The sequence below is a fragment of the Mchenga conophoros genome, linkage group LG5 (genome assembly GCF_057382185.1).
Source record: "Mchenga conophoros isolate Kocher_MC1m ecotype Shallow Benthic linkage group LG5, M_conophoros_male_GT1.1, whole genome shotgun sequence".
Taxonomy (NCBI): Eukaryota; Metazoa; Chordata; class Actinopteri; order Cichliformes; family Cichlidae; genus Mchenga; species Mchenga conophoros.
Window position 1 is genome coordinate 33,965,516 of NC_140530.1, and position 20,980 is coordinate 33,986,495.

At 39.7% G+C, this 20,980-nt stretch overlaps 1 protein-coding gene across 3 annotated transcripts in view; it reads right to left on the reverse strand.

Moving 5' to 3' along the window:
- asic1b (acid-sensing (proton-gated) ion channel 1b) overlaps window positions 1-20,980 on the reverse strand; it is a 186,907-nt gene that overhangs the window by 12,774 nt on the left and 153,153 nt on the right. For all 3 annotated transcript variants that reach the window (XM_085275062.1, XM_085275060.1, XM_085275061.1), the window contains 2 exons: window positions 19,264-19,414; window positions 12,292-12,419 (listed from right to left, as the gene is read on the reverse strand). In XM_085275062.1, coding sequence (XP_085131188.1) covers window positions 12,292-12,419; window positions 19,264-19,414 — 279 coding nt within the window. The remainder of the gene's footprint in view (window positions 1-12,291; window positions 12,420-19,263; window positions 19,415-20,980) is intronic.

The window sequence follows — 20,980 nt, forward strand, 5'->3', positions numbered from 1 at the left end:
TGTAGTAGCTATGCTTCTGCACTGTGCACTTGATCTTCTGTGCACTTGATCTTCTCCAGTGTGTCAAAACAGAAATCCTTCAACTTGATTTTCATTGTCTGCAGGTGGATGAAGACAGAGCAAGGCAAATCTGGTAAACAGGGGCAGGGTAGGTGTTGAACAAAGATGTCGTTGCCGTGGCCACAAGACTCCTGTGTTTTCAGTATGCTCTGAGGTTGTTTCTCATGAATGTCATTCTTACATGCTTACTTCTGTACTTCTACTGTAAATTCTATACAGCAGAAGTAGCAGTATATTTTGACTATCTTACAGCTGGGCACAAATTTTCAGTAGATAATCACATGAATGTTGAAAAAATTCCTGTCACAATCCTTCACACAAACTTTGTCTCAGTTATAAACAGAAGTTGATATTTGCGCTTTTCTTTCATGGTGCAACTGCAGAGTTTATAGTATAAGCAGTTTGACTTTTTTTCCTCTTCTCAGTCCCCTCACCACTCAACCAGCTGCGGTAGATAACTTGCTGATAGTTGCAGTTTTCTCTCTAATAATGTAGGGTGCTTGCCTTATGATATAAAGCGCCTTGAGGTGACTGCTCTGGTGAACTGGCGCTATATAAATAAAATGATCTATCTTCTAAAAATATGGGGAACGCATGCACAGACGCTTTAGTCAAAATTGGAGATTAGACAGCTGACTGGAAGTTGATAGATGTTGCCGCTGTCTGTTGCGGTTATGAAACAAACTCAAAAGCAGACTTTCATAAACAGCTGGGAGCAAAACACCAACTCAAGCCGCAGCTAACATTTCGTCAGAACTTACATTACATACATTATTGCCGAGTTTTATAAGCCTGACATATATCAGAGTCTATTTTTACTATGGTATGGGCTTTAACATAAAGTTAAATTTATAACTTTTATAACTATTTTTTTCTAACATTTTAATTTGTAACTGTGTAACTGATTTGTAAAAGTGGGGGAACTAACGACATTGGGACTGGGTCTTTTGCGCTTAGTTACTGTAGTGGCTATCTTTGTTTCTTCTTGGAGTTCTCTATTTCTCTTATATCTAAAATAAGAGTCTGGATGGACAAGAGGCTGTTTTACGCGTCGGTTTGTGCAACAACGACGGTAAAACCATCGTGTCGCTCCGCCATTCGCTTACTTTATTTCTCACAAACCTTTCACAACAAAAGCACCATATCCTTTTCAGGCTTTTCAAAATAAAACATGTAATAACTATAAATGGCGCTAACATTCCGGCCCCTAATTGTTACTGCTAAGGCATAACAATTACATATTAACACAATAAAGCGTCATTTAATATCAACACTCATAATCTAACTGGCTTAACCAAACATTATATGAAACATAAGTCATATGTGTTGAACATATATCTGTTACACATGAGGCTGATATTCAAACTGTTGCCTCCATTTCAAGCAACAAACATAACTTGTCGATAGGCCTCTCCAAAACGCTAGTTTTGGTTTTGACAAACACACGTCTGACAAGTCCATGTGAGTCTGGAACTGTTCTCTCAACCTTTCCCATTAACCAGGAACTTCTTGGTGCACTGTCATCAACTATGAGAACAACATCTCCTGGTCTCAGATTTCTCCTAGTCACTAACCACTTCTGTCTTTCTTGTAGAAGCGGCAAATACTCTTTAGTCCAACGCTTCCAAAAAATGTCTGACAGGTACTGCACCTGTCTCCACCTTTTTTTTTGCATACAAGTCCTCTCTTTGAAACAATCCAGGTGGCAGTACTGGCTGCCCTTTAAGAAGAAGTAGATGATTAGGTGTAAGTGCGTCTAAATCATTGGGGTCATTAGACGCTCTTGTTATTGGCCTGCCGTTGACAATTGCTTCAACTTCACATAGCAATGTCCGCAAGCATTCATCATCCAGAGGTTGCTGCTTTAGGATCTGGTTAAGAATTCTTCTAACTGAGCGAATTTGTCTCTCCCAGATTCCTCCAAAATGTGACCCTGCTGGGGGGTTAAATATCCAGGTGATGCCCTTTTGCATGAGCATTTCTGAGATTTTTGAATGATTCCATCCCTTGATTGCTTCACGCATTTCCCTTTCTGCACCCACAAGGTTAGTGCCATTGTCTGATCTCATGACAGACACTTGACCTCGTCTTGCAATAAACCTCCTGAATGCATTTATGCAAGAATCAGTCTCAAGTGAGTGGGCAACTTCTATGTGTATTGCTCTAACAGCAAGACATGTAAACAATACACCATATCGCTTAACTCTGCTGCACCCATGCTTGACCTCAAAAGGTCCAAAATAGTCTACGCCCACATTTGTGAATGGAGGTTTGTCAGGAATCAGGCGATCTTGTGGCAAGTTTGCCATTCTTTGCATTTGACCTGCAACCTTTTCAAATTTCCTTTTAGTGCTGTCACAGCCACTTGCTTGTGACATGAGAAGCTTCCGATGCGCACTTAACCTGCCAAGCAGCTGCTTGAATGTAAGTATCCAGGAAACTGCCTTTTTTAGACGGTACCAGTCTGAATAGTGAGAGATCAGTTTGTTCACTGGATTTTCATGTAATTTTGTAACATCCACACTCATCACCTCTTTGACTTCGACATCATTTTTTGGTATTTCTTTAATGTCCGGTGGAATTGGCCAGTTTTTCTTATCTTTTGTCAAAAACTCTGGCCCAGCAATCCAGTTTGAACACTTCATGAATGTCTCTGTGTTCATTCCTCTTGAAGCGTGGTCAGCAGGGTTTAATTCAGAGTTTACATACATCCACTGACTTGGTTTTGTGTTGTCTCTAATAAGTGACACTCTATTTGCTACAAATGTCTTAAATCTGATGTTCTCGCTGGAAATGTACTTTAAAACAGTGCTACTGTCAGACCAAAACACAGATTCTTCTTGTGGCATTTGAAGCTCCTTTCTCATGAGCTTGTCCATTTTTACAGCAACTGCAGCTGCTGTCAACTCCAGACGTGGAATTGTTATCTGCTTCAGAGGAGACACTCTGGACTTGCCCATAATGAATGAGCAGTGAGTTTCTCTTTTCTGGTTTGTGATACGGAGGTAAGTAACGACTCCGTAACCTCTCTCACTGGCATCAGCGAAGTGGTGCAATTGTGTAGATATGACCACTCCAAATCCAGCAGGTTTCAAACACCTGTTGACGGTAAAGCCATGAAGTTTTGAAAGCTCTGAATGCCAAACTTGTGACCTTTGAGCCAGTTCAGCTGGGATTTCCTCATCCCATGAAATCTTCCTGCCACATAGCTCTCGCAGGATGATTTTTGCTGTCAGAATGACAGGAGACAAAAAACCCAATGGGTCATATATTGCACTTACAAATGAGAGGATGCCTCGCCTAGTCTTTGGCACAGGTTTTTCAGTTATCCTGATCTTGAATACATCTGTCTCTGTGCACCAGTTCACTCCTAGGACTCTTTCCTCTGGTAGTGCATCATGTCTCAAATCCAAATCTTTCATCTCTTTTGCTCTTTCCTTTTCAGGAATGGAAGCAAGGACAACTCTGCTGTTGCTCATCCACTTTGTTAAGTGAAATCCTCCACTCTCACACAATGCAGTCAGGTCCCTGACCATAGTACATGCCTCTGTTTCATCTGAAACTGACAGAAGACAATCATCTACATAAAAGTTGTTCAGAACAGCATTAACTGCTGCTAGTGGCATTTTTTCTTTAGCATCTTCTGCTGCCTTTTTTAGTGCATAGTTTGCACAGCTTGGGGAGGATGTTGCCCCAAACAAGTGCACCATCATTTTGTATTCTTGCAGAGGTTCATTCAAGTTCCCATTTGGCCACCAGAGAAAACGCAAAAGATCACTGTCCTCTGGAGGTACTCACACCTGGTGATACATAGCTTCTATGTCTGACATCAAGGCAATGTGATCCCACCTAAACCTTGTTAGTACCCCAATCAGTGTGTTCGTTAGGTCTGGCCCTTGCAAGAGTTCTTCGTTCAGTGATTTCCCTTGAAAGGATGCTGCACAGTCAAAAACTACACGGAGTTTTCTTTTCTGAGGGTGGTACACCCCATGGTGTGGTATGTACCAAACTCTCTCATTTTCAGGGGTAGTCTTTGTGTTTGGTACCTGAACTGCGTAGCCTTTATTCAGCAAGTCAGACATGAAGCTCTGATACTCCTTGTGAAACTCTGTGTTTCTGATTAATTTTCTTTTCAGATTCTCTGCCCTCTGCATTACTGCACTGCGGTTGTTTGGCATTTTGACAGCTTTGTTTCTCAAAGGAAGACCTATGCTATAATGACCATTAATCCTTTCAGCTGTGCCATTGACAGAATCCATAAACATGATGTCTTCTCGTGACATTTCCTGTTTTTCCTCAGAAGCTTTCTCTGGAAAATCATAGTTGAGCTGTTGCATCAAAAGATTCTCAACATTAGTGACAGAGATGCGATTTACTGAAACACTCAGCTCTCTGTCAGAAGGAGTAGAGCAAGAATCTCTCTTGAGAGGGCCATTGATAACCCAACCCAGGACTGTTAGAACAGCATATGGACCGTTATCGTTACTATGAATAATCTCCCATGGTTCCATAGCCTTGTGCACATCACATCCTATCAAAAGTCCAATGTCTGCGTCTGAATGTGGGAACTTGATTTGCCGAAGATGTGGCCACCTTTTTAAATCATCCTGTGTAGGGATGTTCTCTCTAGACCAGTGGTTCTTAACCTGGGTTCGATCGAACCCTAGGGGTTCAGTGACTCAGTCTCAGGGGTTCGGCAGAGCCTCCGCCATGACATGCATGGCTCATTTTGTGCACCAGTAAAAAAAAAAATCACATTTTATTTTTCACTAAAGAGGGGTTCAGTGAATGCGCATATGAAGCTGGTGGGGTTCGGTACCTCCAACAAGGTTAAGAACCACTGCTCTAGACACTGGAATGTCTGCATGAGTGTAAATGTCAGGAAGATCTATATAGGTGTTCTCATTTAAACCACACACTTCTAATCCTGACAGGTGATAACTTGTCACCATCTTTTCTTGTCCCATTGTGCGAAGCATGAATTTTGTCTTCTTACCTTCTACACCCAGTTGTCTCATCAGTTTTTCTGAACAAAACGTGGCTTGGCTCCCATTGTCCATGAATGCATAAGTCTCAATCAACTTATTGCCTTTCTTCAACTTAACCCACACAGGAACGATCGATAACACATGAATGCCTTTTCCGGCCCCTGTGGCTCCACAAATTCTGCCTGAAGTGTGTGTTTCATCACTTGTTGTGGGAATGTCTGAGACATTTCTCTGGATGCAATCGTCTGCCTTACTGTCCTCCTCCTTTGTCCAATGAAGCATACTTGGATGTCTCTTAGAGCAGTACTCACACAATGATCTTTTCTTACAGTCCTTACTCAGATGACCTTGTGTCAGACATGCAAAGCACAGACCCTTTGCTTTAAGGAACTCTAGTCTTTCTTTGTAAGGCTGGTTTCTGACCCTTTGACATTCTGCCAGTGTATGGAGTTTTTCACAGTATATGCATGGTTTCTGGAAGGCATTGCTAGTGTGACAAGAAGCACTTTTATTAATTTCAGGTGACCTTTCATTTGCAGCTTGTGTTACACTTGTAGCAAATGTGCTTCCCCTTTGCCTGGATGATCTAGTCATTCTCACATTTGCAGATGACTTTGCTTTGTCTTCAGCATCCTTAATGTCACCATACAAAGGATCTGCAGCTATTTTTGCTTGTCTGTTTATGAATCTAACCAGATCTGAGAACTTTGCTCTCCTTCCACTTGTTTCTTGAATGTCAAAAGCAGAGACTCTCCACATTTCTCTCATTTTGTATGGCAGTTTAGAGACAATAACTCTGAGGTTCGTGGGGATCTCCATCTCTTGCAGTTGACTGATGTCTTGCATTGCATTGTTACAACCAGTGAGAAACAGTGAATAGCTATGAAGAGCCTTTGCATCATCTGTTTTGATTTGTGGCCAATTGAATGCTCTGTTCATGTAGGCAGTTGCAATTTTAAGTTCATTACCATAATGACAAAACAGCAACTTCCTTGCCTCACTGTAGCCTTGTTGAGGATTCATGTGCTGACAACTTCTTACCAAATCTCTGGGCTCACCTCTGGTGAACTGTTCAAGGTAATATAACCTGTCACTGTCACTGTCAGTTTTGTCATGAATTGTATGGTCAAAGGCTCTTGTAAATGGTATGAACTCAAGTGGATCACCACTAAAGATGGGAATGTCTCTTTGAGGCAAATGTGACAGTCTATGTTGTTTGACTAACATCTCAGTGATATCATTTTGTTTCAACATGACTTCACATAGATTCATTGGAATAACACTGGCATCAGTTTGGTGCAAGTCATCTTCTTGTTTTACACTGTGACTGTTTACCTTTGAATGCCCATCATGTTCACCTTGTACCTTTGGCTCTTGGAAGCTAAAGTGCTTAACAGCTGATTCACACTGTTCCACATCATTTTTACAGCTGTCATATTCACAGTCCTCTAACACTTTTATTTTGGCTGTAGAAGCAGCAATAGCTGTCTCGATCTCAAGCTGTTCTCTTCTTGCTTTTAACTTACATTCTTCAATGTCCAAGGCTTGTCTCTGTTTCAAGGATGCGGCTCGTGCGAGCAGAGCAGCGCGCTCTGCTTCTTCTTTCTGCCGTACAGATGATACCGAAGAAGCTCTGGACGATCTTGATGAGCGGCTACTGACTGAGCTTCTTCCAATGCTGGTACCTGATTTCTTTGCAGTTAGTCTAGCAGTCACTGACACGCTGTCATCTGGGCTCACGTCGTCGTGATGCTGATGTCTTGTTACGATGATCCATTTCTCAACTTCAGTCATAAACGCACTGAACTGCTCCTTTTTTGGGTTGAACCAGAGCATCTGGTCCACATTCCTTTCATCTTCTGGCAACAGCGACAGTACATCATCATTTGCCCGTAAGAATTCTTCATGCAGCTTTGAAAAGTTACTTAAATGTTCATCAACAATGTCAAGGCTTTCATTCTCTTTCATCAGTCCGCTAATTTTATTCATTTTTGAAGTTAATTGTGACAGCTTGGACCTTCTTGCGTTTATGTGCCTGCCGAGCTGTTCTTCCAAACCTCTTTCGGTGTACCTTTGCGCCCTCTTATGGCCGGTCCCGCTACTGCAGCTCTGTGCCCTAGGCCTGCAACCTTGCGGGTCTTTATCTGCCATCTCTGCTCCTTTTACACAACTTCTTATTCAACAAGTGTTCATGAAACAAAATGGTCTATGACACAAAGCTGAGGCTTTCGTAGTTAGTGTCATCTTCTTAAGACCAAAAACACTGTCACTGACTTATTTGTAAGAAGTTGTGAATCGCAATTGTTCAGTTTTGACACGACTTGTAGCTTAGCAGCATATCATAGTCCAAAACTTTATCCATGAAAGCTTATTTCTTCTTTTCTTAGATTCTTCATGCATACAGCTCTGTGCACTTAACTGACTTGCTGTATCAAACTTTGCACGATCTCATAGCGATGCAGTCGTCTTGCTCGGGAGCATGATGGTTTTACTTAATGTAGTGGCTATCTTTGTTTCTTCTTGGAGTTCTCTATTTCTCTTATATCTAAAATAAGAGTCTGGATGGACAAGAGGCTGTTTTACGCGTCGGTTTGTGCAACAACGACGGTAAAACCATCGTGTCGCTCCGCCATTCGCTTACTTTATTTCTCACAAACCTTTCACAACAAAAGCACCATATCCTTTTCAGGCTTTTCAAAATAAAACGTAATAACTATAAATGGCGCTAACAGTTACGTTTACGGACCTTTTGTTTGTTTTCACTATCCACTTCGCTCAATTTCTTATGTTCTTAAATGAACCGTGTAATTAAGGAGACTGGTGATGAAATGTTGAAAACGCCTGATGCTGAGCTGCTGCCTTATTTGCAGAGACAGCCTATATGTTTGTATGCAAGGTGGTAGGCAAGAGAGACAGAGACTGAAAGCAGGTGTCTCATACAAAAACCTTCATCTTTCTATGACACTAAAGTTTCAGGCATTCTTCAAAAAAAAGAAAACAATCATACCTTGTAGTGAGTTGAGCGACTCATAGAGATAAAGGGAAGAGGTGGATAGTGAAAGTCTTATGTGTGCCTATATCAATAGAGCACGCATTCAGGCTTGTGCTGAATTGATACGCCAATCTTGTTGGACTTAGAAAGAGCTTTGCCACGGCTTATGTGGGAAAGTGACCAAGGTGTGCATTCTAAAATGAAGCTGACAATTTCAGATGTCTTCAGATTGCTGAAAAGGAGTGAATGTCTGAAAGGGCTATAGAAAGTAGAAGACAACTGAAAAATGATCAGCAGAGCGTGTCGGTCAACATATTCAGGAGACTAATAAATAGACTAAAAAAGATCTAATCATGGTCTCTGCTCCCCAGGAGTAACGGAAATAATTCAGTTACAAAAAATAACTGAGATAATAATTGAAATGTTAAATGAAAAATTACTTAAAACCAAGCATAAATGAATCCTGTGCACATTTGAGTTAGCTTTAGACTACTGTTTATGTAGACAAAATAAACTAAATTCCCTCCGGAGGAATGCATTTTGTAATTTGCATGTTATATCACAACATTTGCCGTACTCATTTACATTTCATCTGCCTTAACTAACAGAAGAGAAAAATGTGATGCGTTAAATGAGGTAGGAAACTAGGAAAAAGAAGGCAGTATGTGTTTCTGTCTCATCAGTTCAATCAGTGCATCACTGAGTGCTCACATGGCAATAAATTAAAGGCCACTGTTGTGATTTAGGGACCAGCAGCTAACAATCTGTAGTGGGGGGGGGCACGAGGCAGCCACGGGTATCACAAACTGGAGTTGGTTACTAATAACACCAGGAGATGTTCAGCATGCACATACAATAGTCATAAGTAGTCACATACAGTGCAGTGCACTCAAGTAAAATAGACAGCGCGAACAAAAACCTAACCTAATCAGGAGAATATAATCATTCTTCTGATTATTTTAACATCAAGGGTACTTCGCAAAGTCAAGCTAAACTTAAAAACCATCAGAGCATAATAAAATGTGATAATCGATAATGGGCGTATCTGCATTTATTCACAGTCACGTGGATTACATCCCTTAAAGGAGTTCTTTAACTTGAAAATGGGTCTTTTATGTACATTGGTCTGCTATTTTGATTTCCCTGCATTTTCAAAAGCTCTTTTCAGACTTCTCAAACCACTCTGTGGCAACATTATTTCCCTTTGGTTAAACTCAGCAAAAGCTGCTGTAAGTGTGGACAAAAGTAAATCTGGCGTAAAAGATTTCAGGATATTTTCGTGTGCTGAGCAAACCTCGAAGTGGAAAACAAATCACGAGAGAAAGAGGTACAAAGCAGGGGTGACTGTGGACAGAAAAGGAGGCGCATGGAGAAATGCTGGGAGAATTATTTTGTATTTTTTTTACTTTGCATGTAAAGTAGAAGGATATTGCAGATTATTCTGTTGCCAGATCACGGTGAGTGACAGCTTGGCTGGCTGAAAAGTCCCCAACAGCTTTACACTACAGGACTGCTGAAACAGGAAGATGAATGAATGGGAGCAAACTGCATTAGATTAATGAAGACTGAGCCTGCCAGACAATGGGATAAATAAATAGAGACTGAAAGAGGGGAGAAAGGGGGAATGGAGAGATTGTAGAATCATATTAAAGAGAGGAGAATTGTATTAAAGGAATTGTAATGACTGTTGGCGAGGAAAAAAGTAATGGAGCTAGTGGGGAAATAGAGAAAAACAAAGAAGGACACTCTCCTGCAGACGCGACGTTCACAGCATGCAAAATCCTGCTGCAGCCTGCCGACACTGGGACGCACTTAGTAGTAATGTGGATGTGGAAGGACCGAGATCAAATCTTCTTTCTCTCTCCATTTATTTTGCATGGTTCTGAACCATATTAGGGCCCAGACTATGTGATTTGTCTGACTGCATGCTTGCCATTGCACCCACAGAATTATTCACAGTTCAGAGGAATAACCTACATACACTTCATTTCACTCAACAAAACCGACTTCGACAAGCTGGGGGAAGTTTGTGTTCCTTAATATGTGTTAAGGCCCCGTGTGGGTAACTATTAGGACTGCGTGGAAAATCCAAGCCTTCCAAGAAGTGCACAGACTTGAACAGCCTGCTCAGGGCAGATCTTTCTGGCTAACAAATCAGCATTTCAAACTCCACCATATTAATGATGGAAAAATAAAAAGTAAGCATTCTTTGCTGATGAGTTTGTGGGAAACTTTGATCTGAAACATTCCCAGAAATGTTTTTTAATGTTCTTAAAAAACATTTAAAAAAGAGAATAGCAGTTTTCCTCCAGCACAGCATAGTGCTGACAGTGCATTGCTTACCTTGTGGGTCTTGTCATTTCAAATCCCTGTGGTCTGACAAAAACCTTGAGCAATACCAGAGCCATTTCCACTTCCCTGGATGCCTCAGTCACTGAGCCATGTGTGCAGTCTAAATTGGTGTCTGTTTTAATTTCTGTTCTTCCCAACAATCTAAATACTAGCAAGTTTTCAGTTCACAGAGTCTGAAATTCATTCATTTTAACCTCCCTCATTTGAAATTTAAGGTGTGAGTACAAGCTATTCAGTTCGTACTCACACCTTAACTTTCAAATGACTGACTGTCAGCAGGAAGTTCAGCAAAGCTATCAGTCTCACGAGTGACGAGGCAGACAAGGGCAGAGCCATCAGCAGTGCCTGAGAAGCTGCTGAAAGATCCTCCTGATGGTTTTGAATCAAAGAGAGTGAGCAGTAAAGTGCGAGTGCTACTGGGATGTGGGCCAGGGCTTGATCAACCCTAAAGGAGTAACCAGGGCAATGCAGGGATGTCTGATGTGGAAAGACATTAAACGTCTTCAGTGACTAAAGACACAGTACTGATGATGTGGGCCAGCATGCAAAATCCCATTACACTAGATAAGTTGATTTCATGCTGACTAAGACACTTACACCACCTCCTCTTTGGAGGCACCATAAGCCCAAGCAATTGTATAAATACTGATTACCCCAATTTTACACATCTAAAGCCCTTTTTTCAGTGATATGCAAGACTTGCAGCTCCCATCAGTCTGCTGAAGTGACATGGGTTAGTTTTAATGTTGGTGCTCTAATAGCTGCATTTGCAGAAACCCAAGCCAGTGACGAGAGAGTCACACATTACGAGTGTGGTATTTTTGATAACTGCAAAAGATTTCTTGCACCTGTGTCAGTGAGCATTGACTCTAGTGATGAGTAACTACACTTTGGAACATTTACTTCCCTCTTCCACTGCCACTAGGAGCAGGGTCTCTCTCCCTGTCACACTCTGTGTCTGTATGTTTGTGCCGCTGAGACAGCATCTCTTGCTTAAAGGCTGCAAGAGAGATCTGTCATCTGATGTAGAACTACTGAAGACACATTAAAAAGATTGTAAAAATATTGTAAAGCTTATTAGAAAGCTAAAATGCAGAAAGAGTCATTAAGATAAATTATTATTACGCACATGCTATTTCTATTTAGGGCATTTGTCAGTGAGCAGAGCAACTCAAGAAGACACTGGAAAGACCTATGCAGACATAATATACTACTGTAATTTTATGCAGTTGAAATATAAGCCATGCTGAAAATGATATGAAAATGTCACAAAGTCCTAATAATAAGGGCACAGCAACCTTTAATGAATTGAAATTTTATTTTCGTTTTAACTTAGTCATAAAAGCTCAAAAGTCAAGATCCTGTCAGATGAATGGAACGGAGTGTATGTGTGAAAGGGCATTGTTTTCTGGAAAACGTGTGAAAACATAAATTTGCTTACGTTATGTCAGGACTGAAAAGTGAAGTTTGACAATAAAATATGTCTGAGGCTGTTAGAAATAGGTGACCTCAGTCCTCTGCTACTCATTTCCGCCTCAAGGCCACATTCTGGTAGAAAGCACCTGAATCTCATCATGAGAGCTTCAAGCTGCATTGTGGGTAATAAAGGCACCATGTTTCATGCTATATGAATGAAGTTCTAAATCATAGAAGTACTCTTTGCAGGGAGACTAGCAGCCTTTCCTGTAGGAGTAATTACTACTCTAAATTATTCAGGGATTTGAAAAGCAGAGTAATGTTTTCATCATTTTGAAAGTGCAACAGATTATTTTTCGCAGATAATGCCTCTTTATAACTGCAACAAATTATCCTCCAACATCTTGTTGACAAAACACGCTGCGATACAGTGTGTTATTGTAGTTTCAGCGTTCCACTTGTGCCATCTTTCCAAGGACGTACCCGTTGTTCCTGACAGGAGACAAACGTCTGAAACCCCGGCGCCACTCCGAAGCCCAGCTGGTCTATGAACGGCGGCTCATCTTGGGTGTGGATCTGAACTTTGATCCCTGCTTCAAACGATGTCTCATCTGTTGATAACAGAGATTACGACATTTACAATGAGGATGATGATTTGTATGCACAGACTGGCCTGCATGATCAAACCAGCAGCAATTGTTACTAATCAGATGGAGACAAAGCTCAGCTAACGAGTAAAAAAAAAAAAGATGCTGAAAGTTAAAACAAAATGAGAAACGTAAAATTGTAGTCTCAGCTGAGCAGGAAAGAACTATCCCAGTGGAGTTATTAATTCGTAATTGCCATGATTTTCCATGGATGACAAATGCATTGTGGACTTTTAGGAGTTAATAATTGGAATGAGAAGTGACAGGATAAAGAAGGTGGACTTCCCAAATACACCAGCTGATAACAATACACGCCCCGCAGGAGTCTTATGCACTACAAGGGCATACGAGAGTGAATGCATAAAATTAATAAATAATTGATGATGAGGATAAAACGAAAATCAATATAGCTGACAGCTTGTCTTGCTATAGCACTCTGCTGTATAGATTTTAAATGAACCAGATGGGCCTCTTTGATACTGAGATCAGGGAAACCTCACAGCGAGGTGGTGATTCAAACCTATACTTGTGCAAACATACTTTTGCAGAACCCTGGACCTGCTTATCGTGGCGATGGCAGGTTGGATTCAAGAGGTTTAGCTTCTTTGAGCGCCGGCTCGGGGATAAAGTAGGATGTCTGTTTCCTGCCGCCTTTTCTTTCCAGTTGTCACTTGCTATAATCGTCTAAGTGCTAGGCTTTCTCACTATTTTCAATTAAAGTGCTCTGAAATGTGGCTTGAATTGGCAAGAGAGCTTCAAAAAAGAGACACAGACTTTAACGGTTACACATTTCTTTTCTGATACACAAAGCCATTTTCTGCTGCTGCTGCAGCCTAGACGAATGCTTGAGGCTTAAAGCAGCATATATGTATATGTCATACCCAAGCTCCTGTTTGCATGAGTGCAAACAGGAGGACTTTAAGTAGTGGACATCTGTCTTCAGTACACAACTGAAGTAATAACAATTGGGTGAAAGTATGGAACAAAATGCGAGTATTATACGTTGCTTCATTATTGTTTCACTGCCTGTGCTTTCTTCTGAAATAATGCCAGGTATGTGATAATATGTCTCAGCACAGAAATCAATAACCAGGAGAGGCTCACAATAACCTTGTCAGTTTTTAGTATAAAAAATATATGTGTGTTTTCACAGCTGCCACCAGACACATTTTCAAATTACTTCAATTTATTTAACTTTTTCCTTATTAAAGCATATTGTTGCTCCCATTTCCTCCCACAGTCTGAAGATATGCAGATATAGTGAAGGTTAAGCTCCTAATTACCTCCATCAAAGATTTGTTTGACTGCTTCTTTATTTTTCTGTTTTTTAGTAGAATTGCTTGAAAAATTATGGATGGACGTGCATGATGGATTTACTAGAAGTGGGACTTGGCCCAACTTAGGCGTGATCAACTTTAAGGGCTGATATTAATCCAGTTCTTGGTTAAATTATTTTTTTTTTAGAAGGATTCTTTACCATTGCCAAATCTGATATTCTGCATCATATCTTCACAATTACATATCAAATTTCAATGGATCTGGGTCCAGAAATTTAATTTATGTATAACGTAGAGGCAATTTCAGCCCTGTTTGAGCTTTGCAGTCTGACTGCTCTTGTTTACCTAGAGGTGTTAATATGAGTGTTCATATAAATTATACAGACACGTTCATACACGTATATTATCTGTAGATTGATATTGTATCCTGGGAGTAACCTTTCTCTAATTTATGAATTCTAGCATATGCTTCACCCCCTGACACCCTGAAAATGACAACTAAAGCGGTCCACAAAAACTGCTGGACACTTAAAAATATCACAATTTCACTGCAACAATAATTTTTAAATGTCAGTGGAAACTGTGTTTTCTATTCCCATTTCTCAAGCAAATTAAAATCAAGAGAAAAGAGAATTGCTTTGCTAAGATTTCAGTTTCAGTGGTTTTGTATTTAGTTTGTCACCCTTGTCTGGACATAAATGCTAGTCACCAATTAACTGTAGTAACAAAATTCTCTCCATTTTTCAGCCAGAAAAGCTTTCAAGGCTGACATTTTTCTCCATGACATCCCATAGGTGCTCTATGGGATTTAGGTCAGAGCTCTGGAGGGCTTTTCTCCTCTGATTTTCCCCTAGGTAAAATTATTCCATTGGGTAGCTGGTCATGCTGAAAGATCCACTCCAGTCCTTTTTTAACAAAGAAAAAAAGAAAAAAAGAAGAAAAAAGTCAAAACAAACAAAAAAGAAAAAACAAAATGATTTTTAAGAAGGTTTCTTACGTTTGCATCCATGTTCCCCTGTACGCCTGATACACCCTGATTTTATCAAAGCAAGTTCAACTACACCTGTAAAATAATACACTTACATCCACTTTATCTTTTGCGCATTTTCTTAAACTAGTTTAATCCTACCTGTCTTATTGTTCAGTCACTCGCCCGCTTTACTTTTACTCACTAATCCTACGGCCTGTGAACTCAGGTGTATCTGATGATTCTTTTTGATCTCTAAAGCTGCTGTTTCTTTGTTACATGGTTCGATCAGCTGCTACACATTCTCTCCTTCTGGTACATTCCCTTTAAAAACATTTTTTTGACAATATACCAACTGTGAAGATTGAGTTTGTGCTGCTCTGCTGGCGTTCTTTGTGCAGACGACACTTGACCTGTTCTCCCTCCTTCTCCCGTTTCTCTCTCGTCTTTGCAGTGGACATGGGCCGCTAAGTTCAATAAATCAGAATTAGCTATTTCCACATTACTTAGGAGGCATGCTCATGGATTCGGATCTGATTTATTTATTTTAGTAAAGAACACTGGCTTTAAAGTTGTGGTAAACTGTTTGGTTCAAACACCAGTGTGTCTAACATTTTATGGAATAATCATATGAAAGACATGGAGGGTGTTGTAGCTTTAATATCCATAAACCTTTTGATGCCACTCCACACATAAATGACTGTTATCCATAATTCCCATGATTCTGGGAGGTTTTTCACTGGTAGTTAGACACTAGCTTTTATATTTATATATTTTTTATACAGTTTGCTCCATAATGTGTGGGACAAACATGGTTTTGCTTCTCACCACCGCAATAGATTGTAAATCAAACAATCAATATGTGATCGAAGTGCAGACTTTCAGGTTTTTTCAGGTGATTTTACAAAATATTTGGCTACAAATATATAGTAATTACAACCATTTCTATACACAGGTCCCCATTTTCAGAGGTTCAAATTTAATTGGCCAATTGACAAGGGAGCATCCAGGTGACGCCTTCTCCCATGCTATTATATGACAAATAAAGCAGACATAATATTTGACGTTCATTTAAAAGTGTTTAATTGTATGTTATAGCTTTTCACTGTAATTTTACTGTGATTTTAAAATATGAGGCCCAAAGAGGACATCATTAGACCAAAAAATGCAAATAAACCTAACAGTGAGAGACAACAAAAACTTTAACAGTGGCCAAATCCACAATCTGGTGCACTGTTAAATAGAATAAATGCTCTGACCAGCTCAACACCAAAAGGCCCGAAAGACCACAGAAGACAGCTAAAGTGCACAAATTATTTCCACTTTTAAGAAAAACAACTTCACGACATCTAATCAAGTCAAGAACACTTTTGCGTCAGCAGGTGTATCACTTCATGACGCCTTCATGAATAGAAATACAATATAAAAATGTGCAAACCACTGATTACACTCAAGATCAAGATTAGACTGCCAAAAAAAGACATAAAGGAGCTTCGACAGCTCTGTAGAAGTGATGTCGAAGCTTCTACAGAAACTGTAGAAACTACAGTTAACTTGTACCAGAACCAGAAACAACTCATGATCCAAAGCATACCGCATCATCTGTCTAACGTGTTGGTATAACTTCCAGTGGAACCAGGCCACTAGTGTTTATTGACAATGTGACTTTTGATTGTAATAGCAGCACGAATTCTAAAGTGTACAGGGCTATACTTTCTGTTGAGGTTCAGCCAAATGCTGCAAAACTGATCAGACGGTGGTTCATGGTGCAAATGGATGACCCCAAGCAACCCAAGAGTTTCTTATAGTAAAGAAATGTTCAACGGTAAAGTCAGCCACCTGATCTCAACACAACAGAGCGTGCTTTTCCATTATTAAATACAAAACTGAATGAAGAAACAACAAGCACAAACAAGCAGCAACTGAATGTTATTTGCAGCAAAGGTCTGGTGGAGCAACTCAAGGGAGGAAACACAACATTTGGAGATGTCCATGAGTTCTACACTTCAGGCTGCAAACTTTCATCCAAATATTAACAAAGACTCTTTATATTTAAAATTGTAATGCGCTAATTTTGAACTGCTGAAGTATTAACATTAGGCATTGTGTATAAAAATCATTCTTGAACGGTTCATGCAAAATTTCTTTTCTCAAATAAAAGCATATAAAGTCAGCTGTGACGTTGTAACAAGGCAAAACCAGATACATTTCTTTGTCCCAAAAATTAACATCTTGATGTATTTGTTAATATTCATAATTTAGCTGTGTGAAAAAATCATGTGAATACTAATCATTATGCACAAACCCTTTGTTCATTCCATTGGTATAAAGTTGTAATTGTGAATAATCACCCATGCATTTCTCACAATAAATGTAATAGAGCTGTTGGTTCAATCTCTCATTCTTTTGTTTTAAGAAGTCTTGGGAAAGTTAATCCCACAGATCTTTCTTGCAGCAGAGAGCTCGACCTGTAGAAAACGCACAGTGGTATTATTGTTGACTGTATTCCACTTAGTTAGGGCCTGCTTTTGTGCATGCTGGGTTACTATTCAGTGCTTACTGGAGCACTTAATGAAATTGAGCCATCATATTTATGTTTCCTGTACTCTCCCTAGTCAAAATATCTGCCAAGATCTACTGGGCAGACCAGCACCTGGATTTTCCTCCACTGATGAATGTGTGTCTGAAATGAGAAGCCAAAATTGTAAAGCATTTTATTCGCTAAGGTAGAAAATCACTATGTACGTGAAGACGTTTTAGAGGTAAATTCTGCCTGTAATGCAGCTGTTCTGTCTTTTTCCTTCCGGTCCTGCATTGCTGAACACCTGAGAGGTGTATTTCTATTATGTAGAAACGCTCAAACACCCAGCAAATATGAAGTGAATAAAGAGCATATTTTAAACTATCAGCTGCACCTACTTATTATAATACCTATTTTGCCAAGCTTAAATCTTTTTTTGTTTATCAAGTAGAATGAAAGTATTGTTAGTGACCTATCTCACCTTATTATCTTCATTTAGTGGTTTGCAAGAGTGTCAAAAAAATCTTAGCTTAACATTTTTATTTACAGCTGCGAGGTATTTCCCTGCAAAAGAAAAACTTTCTCTATAGTAAAGTCTGCAAGGTAACTACAGATGACTTTTTTTCAACCCCCAAATCTGCATTACAGGATGCACATCATATCACTCATCTTTACTTGTGTCTGTAAGTGTGAAATAGTAGATTTTAAGGAACATAAATCCTTTGCCCCGGTGTGTGTTGGGAAGCTTTCCCAAACACCTGCTCCTGTTACTTCATTGCCCAGGGCATTTTTTGCCTGCCTTGTTTGCTGTTTTTGTCAACAACAGTTAGCATAAAGGTCCCTCGGTCTTCCACAGCATTTGTTGACTATATTTCCCAACCAATATATTTAACTCTAAAAAAACAAGCAAGCAGACAGCGTTAGATTCCTCACTGATTATTGATTTTGCCTACAACAAATTTTTGACCTCATTCTACATCTAACAAATGGGTATAACTCAATCAACTGCCAATTCATATCATTTGGAAATTAAGTTGAATTAAATTAAAAAATTAAATAATTACAAAAACAAAGAATTTGGATTACCAGCTAAACACTATGTTAAAAATAATGAAAGACTAACAGAATATTCCAAAGAATTAAAAGCATGTAGAGTGTATAATATTAAAGTGCATAATTATTACATCCTTTGATTTTCAGCACGCCTCTCGGAAAAGTCTTCAATTATTCAATAATCTTACATGAAAAGCATTTAATATTAATACAATTAAATCAGGACAGATCATGGCGTACTGCTCTAAGTTTCATGTTTAATAATGATCATGAGTATTGTGTTTCTGTGACCGCACTGGACTGTTCCTTTACGGTCGTTTCCCAGTGCCTATAAGATAATGATGCAAACACACAGCAGACTATGCTGGTGAATTAAAATCAGTTTTGCTTCACCTGAAGCAGCACTGAGGAGACGCAACTCTTCTGATGACGGCTCGACCCCGAATGGGAGAGCCCTCAGCCTTAATCGGTTATGTATAAGTCAAGTGCTTGTCTGATTCATGTGGGCTGACTATATGACTATTCATTCGGTTATATCACAATAAAACTTCCTGATCAGTATTCATCTGTCCTTATTCTGTATCTGGGAAACAGTGCGTCAATGCATTGCAGGTTCATCACTCATTATTAATCAAGATGTGTAAAACATTTCTAAAAGCGAATCAGAGGTTTTTGTTGTATGAATTTCTTAGATACACACCTGGATAAAATCCCTTTGCTAAATGTATTTTATTTGTCACAGTTACATATAGAAGACTTAGAGGGAATGCAATACAGCCTAGTCAAATCTTTACCTTAGAGGTTGGAAGAGAATCTCTGTGATAGTTATTTCCCCCCCTCTGGTGTTTCTCAGAGCACCGGCATTGAAAATAACTTTCTGTTTTCAGGTGATTCTGATGAATCTGTCTTTTTTAAATTAAAGTTCCCCTAACAGTGGTACAAGGTGAGAGCTTCAAAACTGGGGATAAAATGTCCTCAAGGTGAGCTTACCAGTCTCTCCCCAGACAGGCAAGTATTCATCCTGCTGGATATCCAACATCAGCTCCAGGCCATTGCCCATCCCACCCTTTGTCGTCACCTGCAGCGGTTTTCCATCTTTGCCTGAATTAAATGTGTAGCATTTCCCATAGCGCGTGAATATCTGAAATACACAGAGAAACAGAGTTTAGTTTTTATTATAAATAGCCACAAACCTTCAACCTTACACTCATTTCTGACCATGAAATAAAATCAGATTTTTCAGCTGCATGAATTTATTCTCGAGAAGTTGAAGCAAAGGTAACAGCACACGGGATTGTTTCAAAAGCAGCTGAAATGCACCTACTGCAGCCTGTTTTTGTTAGGCTGTCAGCTGCAGACCTCAGAGGTCTAAGTGCTGAGATGCTGTTGACAAAATGAGCCCTCGTCGCTCTCAGTACTGCATGATACAGTGTGTGCTCAAGTAAATATGACATGACTTATTTCAGAATGGGATAGTGTTGGCCTGAAAAGTCTCTCAGGCCAATGTACCAAAGCAAAAGGAAATAAAGATATTTTATATGTTGTTTTAGATAAAACAACAATTTCTTAGTGATGTGCGATACCACTGATTTCCTTTCCGATTCGATACCAAGTAAAATTCTGGGTGGTATCGACAATACTGATCCAATACCGATACTTTGTACAAAAAACTTATTTTATTTATTGTATCTTTTATTGTACTTCAAATTATAGCATCATAATGATTACTATGTTGTTATCACTTAATAATGCAGAATTCATCATATAGAAATATATTTGAACACCTTGCCTGCCTGCAGCACTAAAGGACTCTGTGAGAGACGTCTGTCTCGCCCTAGCAGCACCTATCCCTGTCCCTCTTCAGTTTGCCTTCAAAGGCGGAAGAGGAAGTAGTTCCTTCCAATGTAGACAATCCGAATGATATAGTTTCTTTCCACTGTGTTCCTGTTAATGATAAACTTCAAATTCACCCTAAATTACTAAAATATCGATATTTTAATGTGAGAATCGATTCTAGAGCATAAATGACTGGTATCGGAGGAATCGATATTTCAGTATCGATCCGCACATCACTACAATTTCTGTTATTTTAAAATTTAGAACAGTTTTATTATTCTGTTGGTTTTAACGAATTGAAAAGGTTAGTTGACTCAAATTTTCTGGTTAATGGAAAATTAAACATTTACAGCCAGCCAGTCAAAAAAGATGGATATAGTAAATGGTAAATGGCCTGTATTTATATAGCGCTTTACTAGTCCCCATGGACCCCAAAGCGCTTTACACAACCAGTCATCCACCCATTCACACACACATTCACACACTGGTGACGGCAAGCTACAGTGTAGCCACAGCCACCCTGGGGTGCACTGACAGAGGCGAGGCTGCCGGACACTGGCGCCACCGGGCCCTCTGACCACCACCAGTAGGCAACGGGTGAAGTGTCTCGCCCAAGGACACAACGACCGAGACTGTCCGAGCTGGGGCTCGAACCAGCAACCAGCAACCTTCCGATTACAAGGCGAACTCCCAACTCTTGAGCCACAATCACCCCACGATCATAGTCTCTAAGTGTGTGCTTTAAACTTTTTTTTACTAATAGGCAGCAAGAGGTTTGCCAAAAAGTCCCATAAGGACGGTTAGGAAGGTAGACTTTATGTTGTGTTTCACCTGAAGCAAGTTGGAGTTTTCAATTGGAATGCCCCTTCAA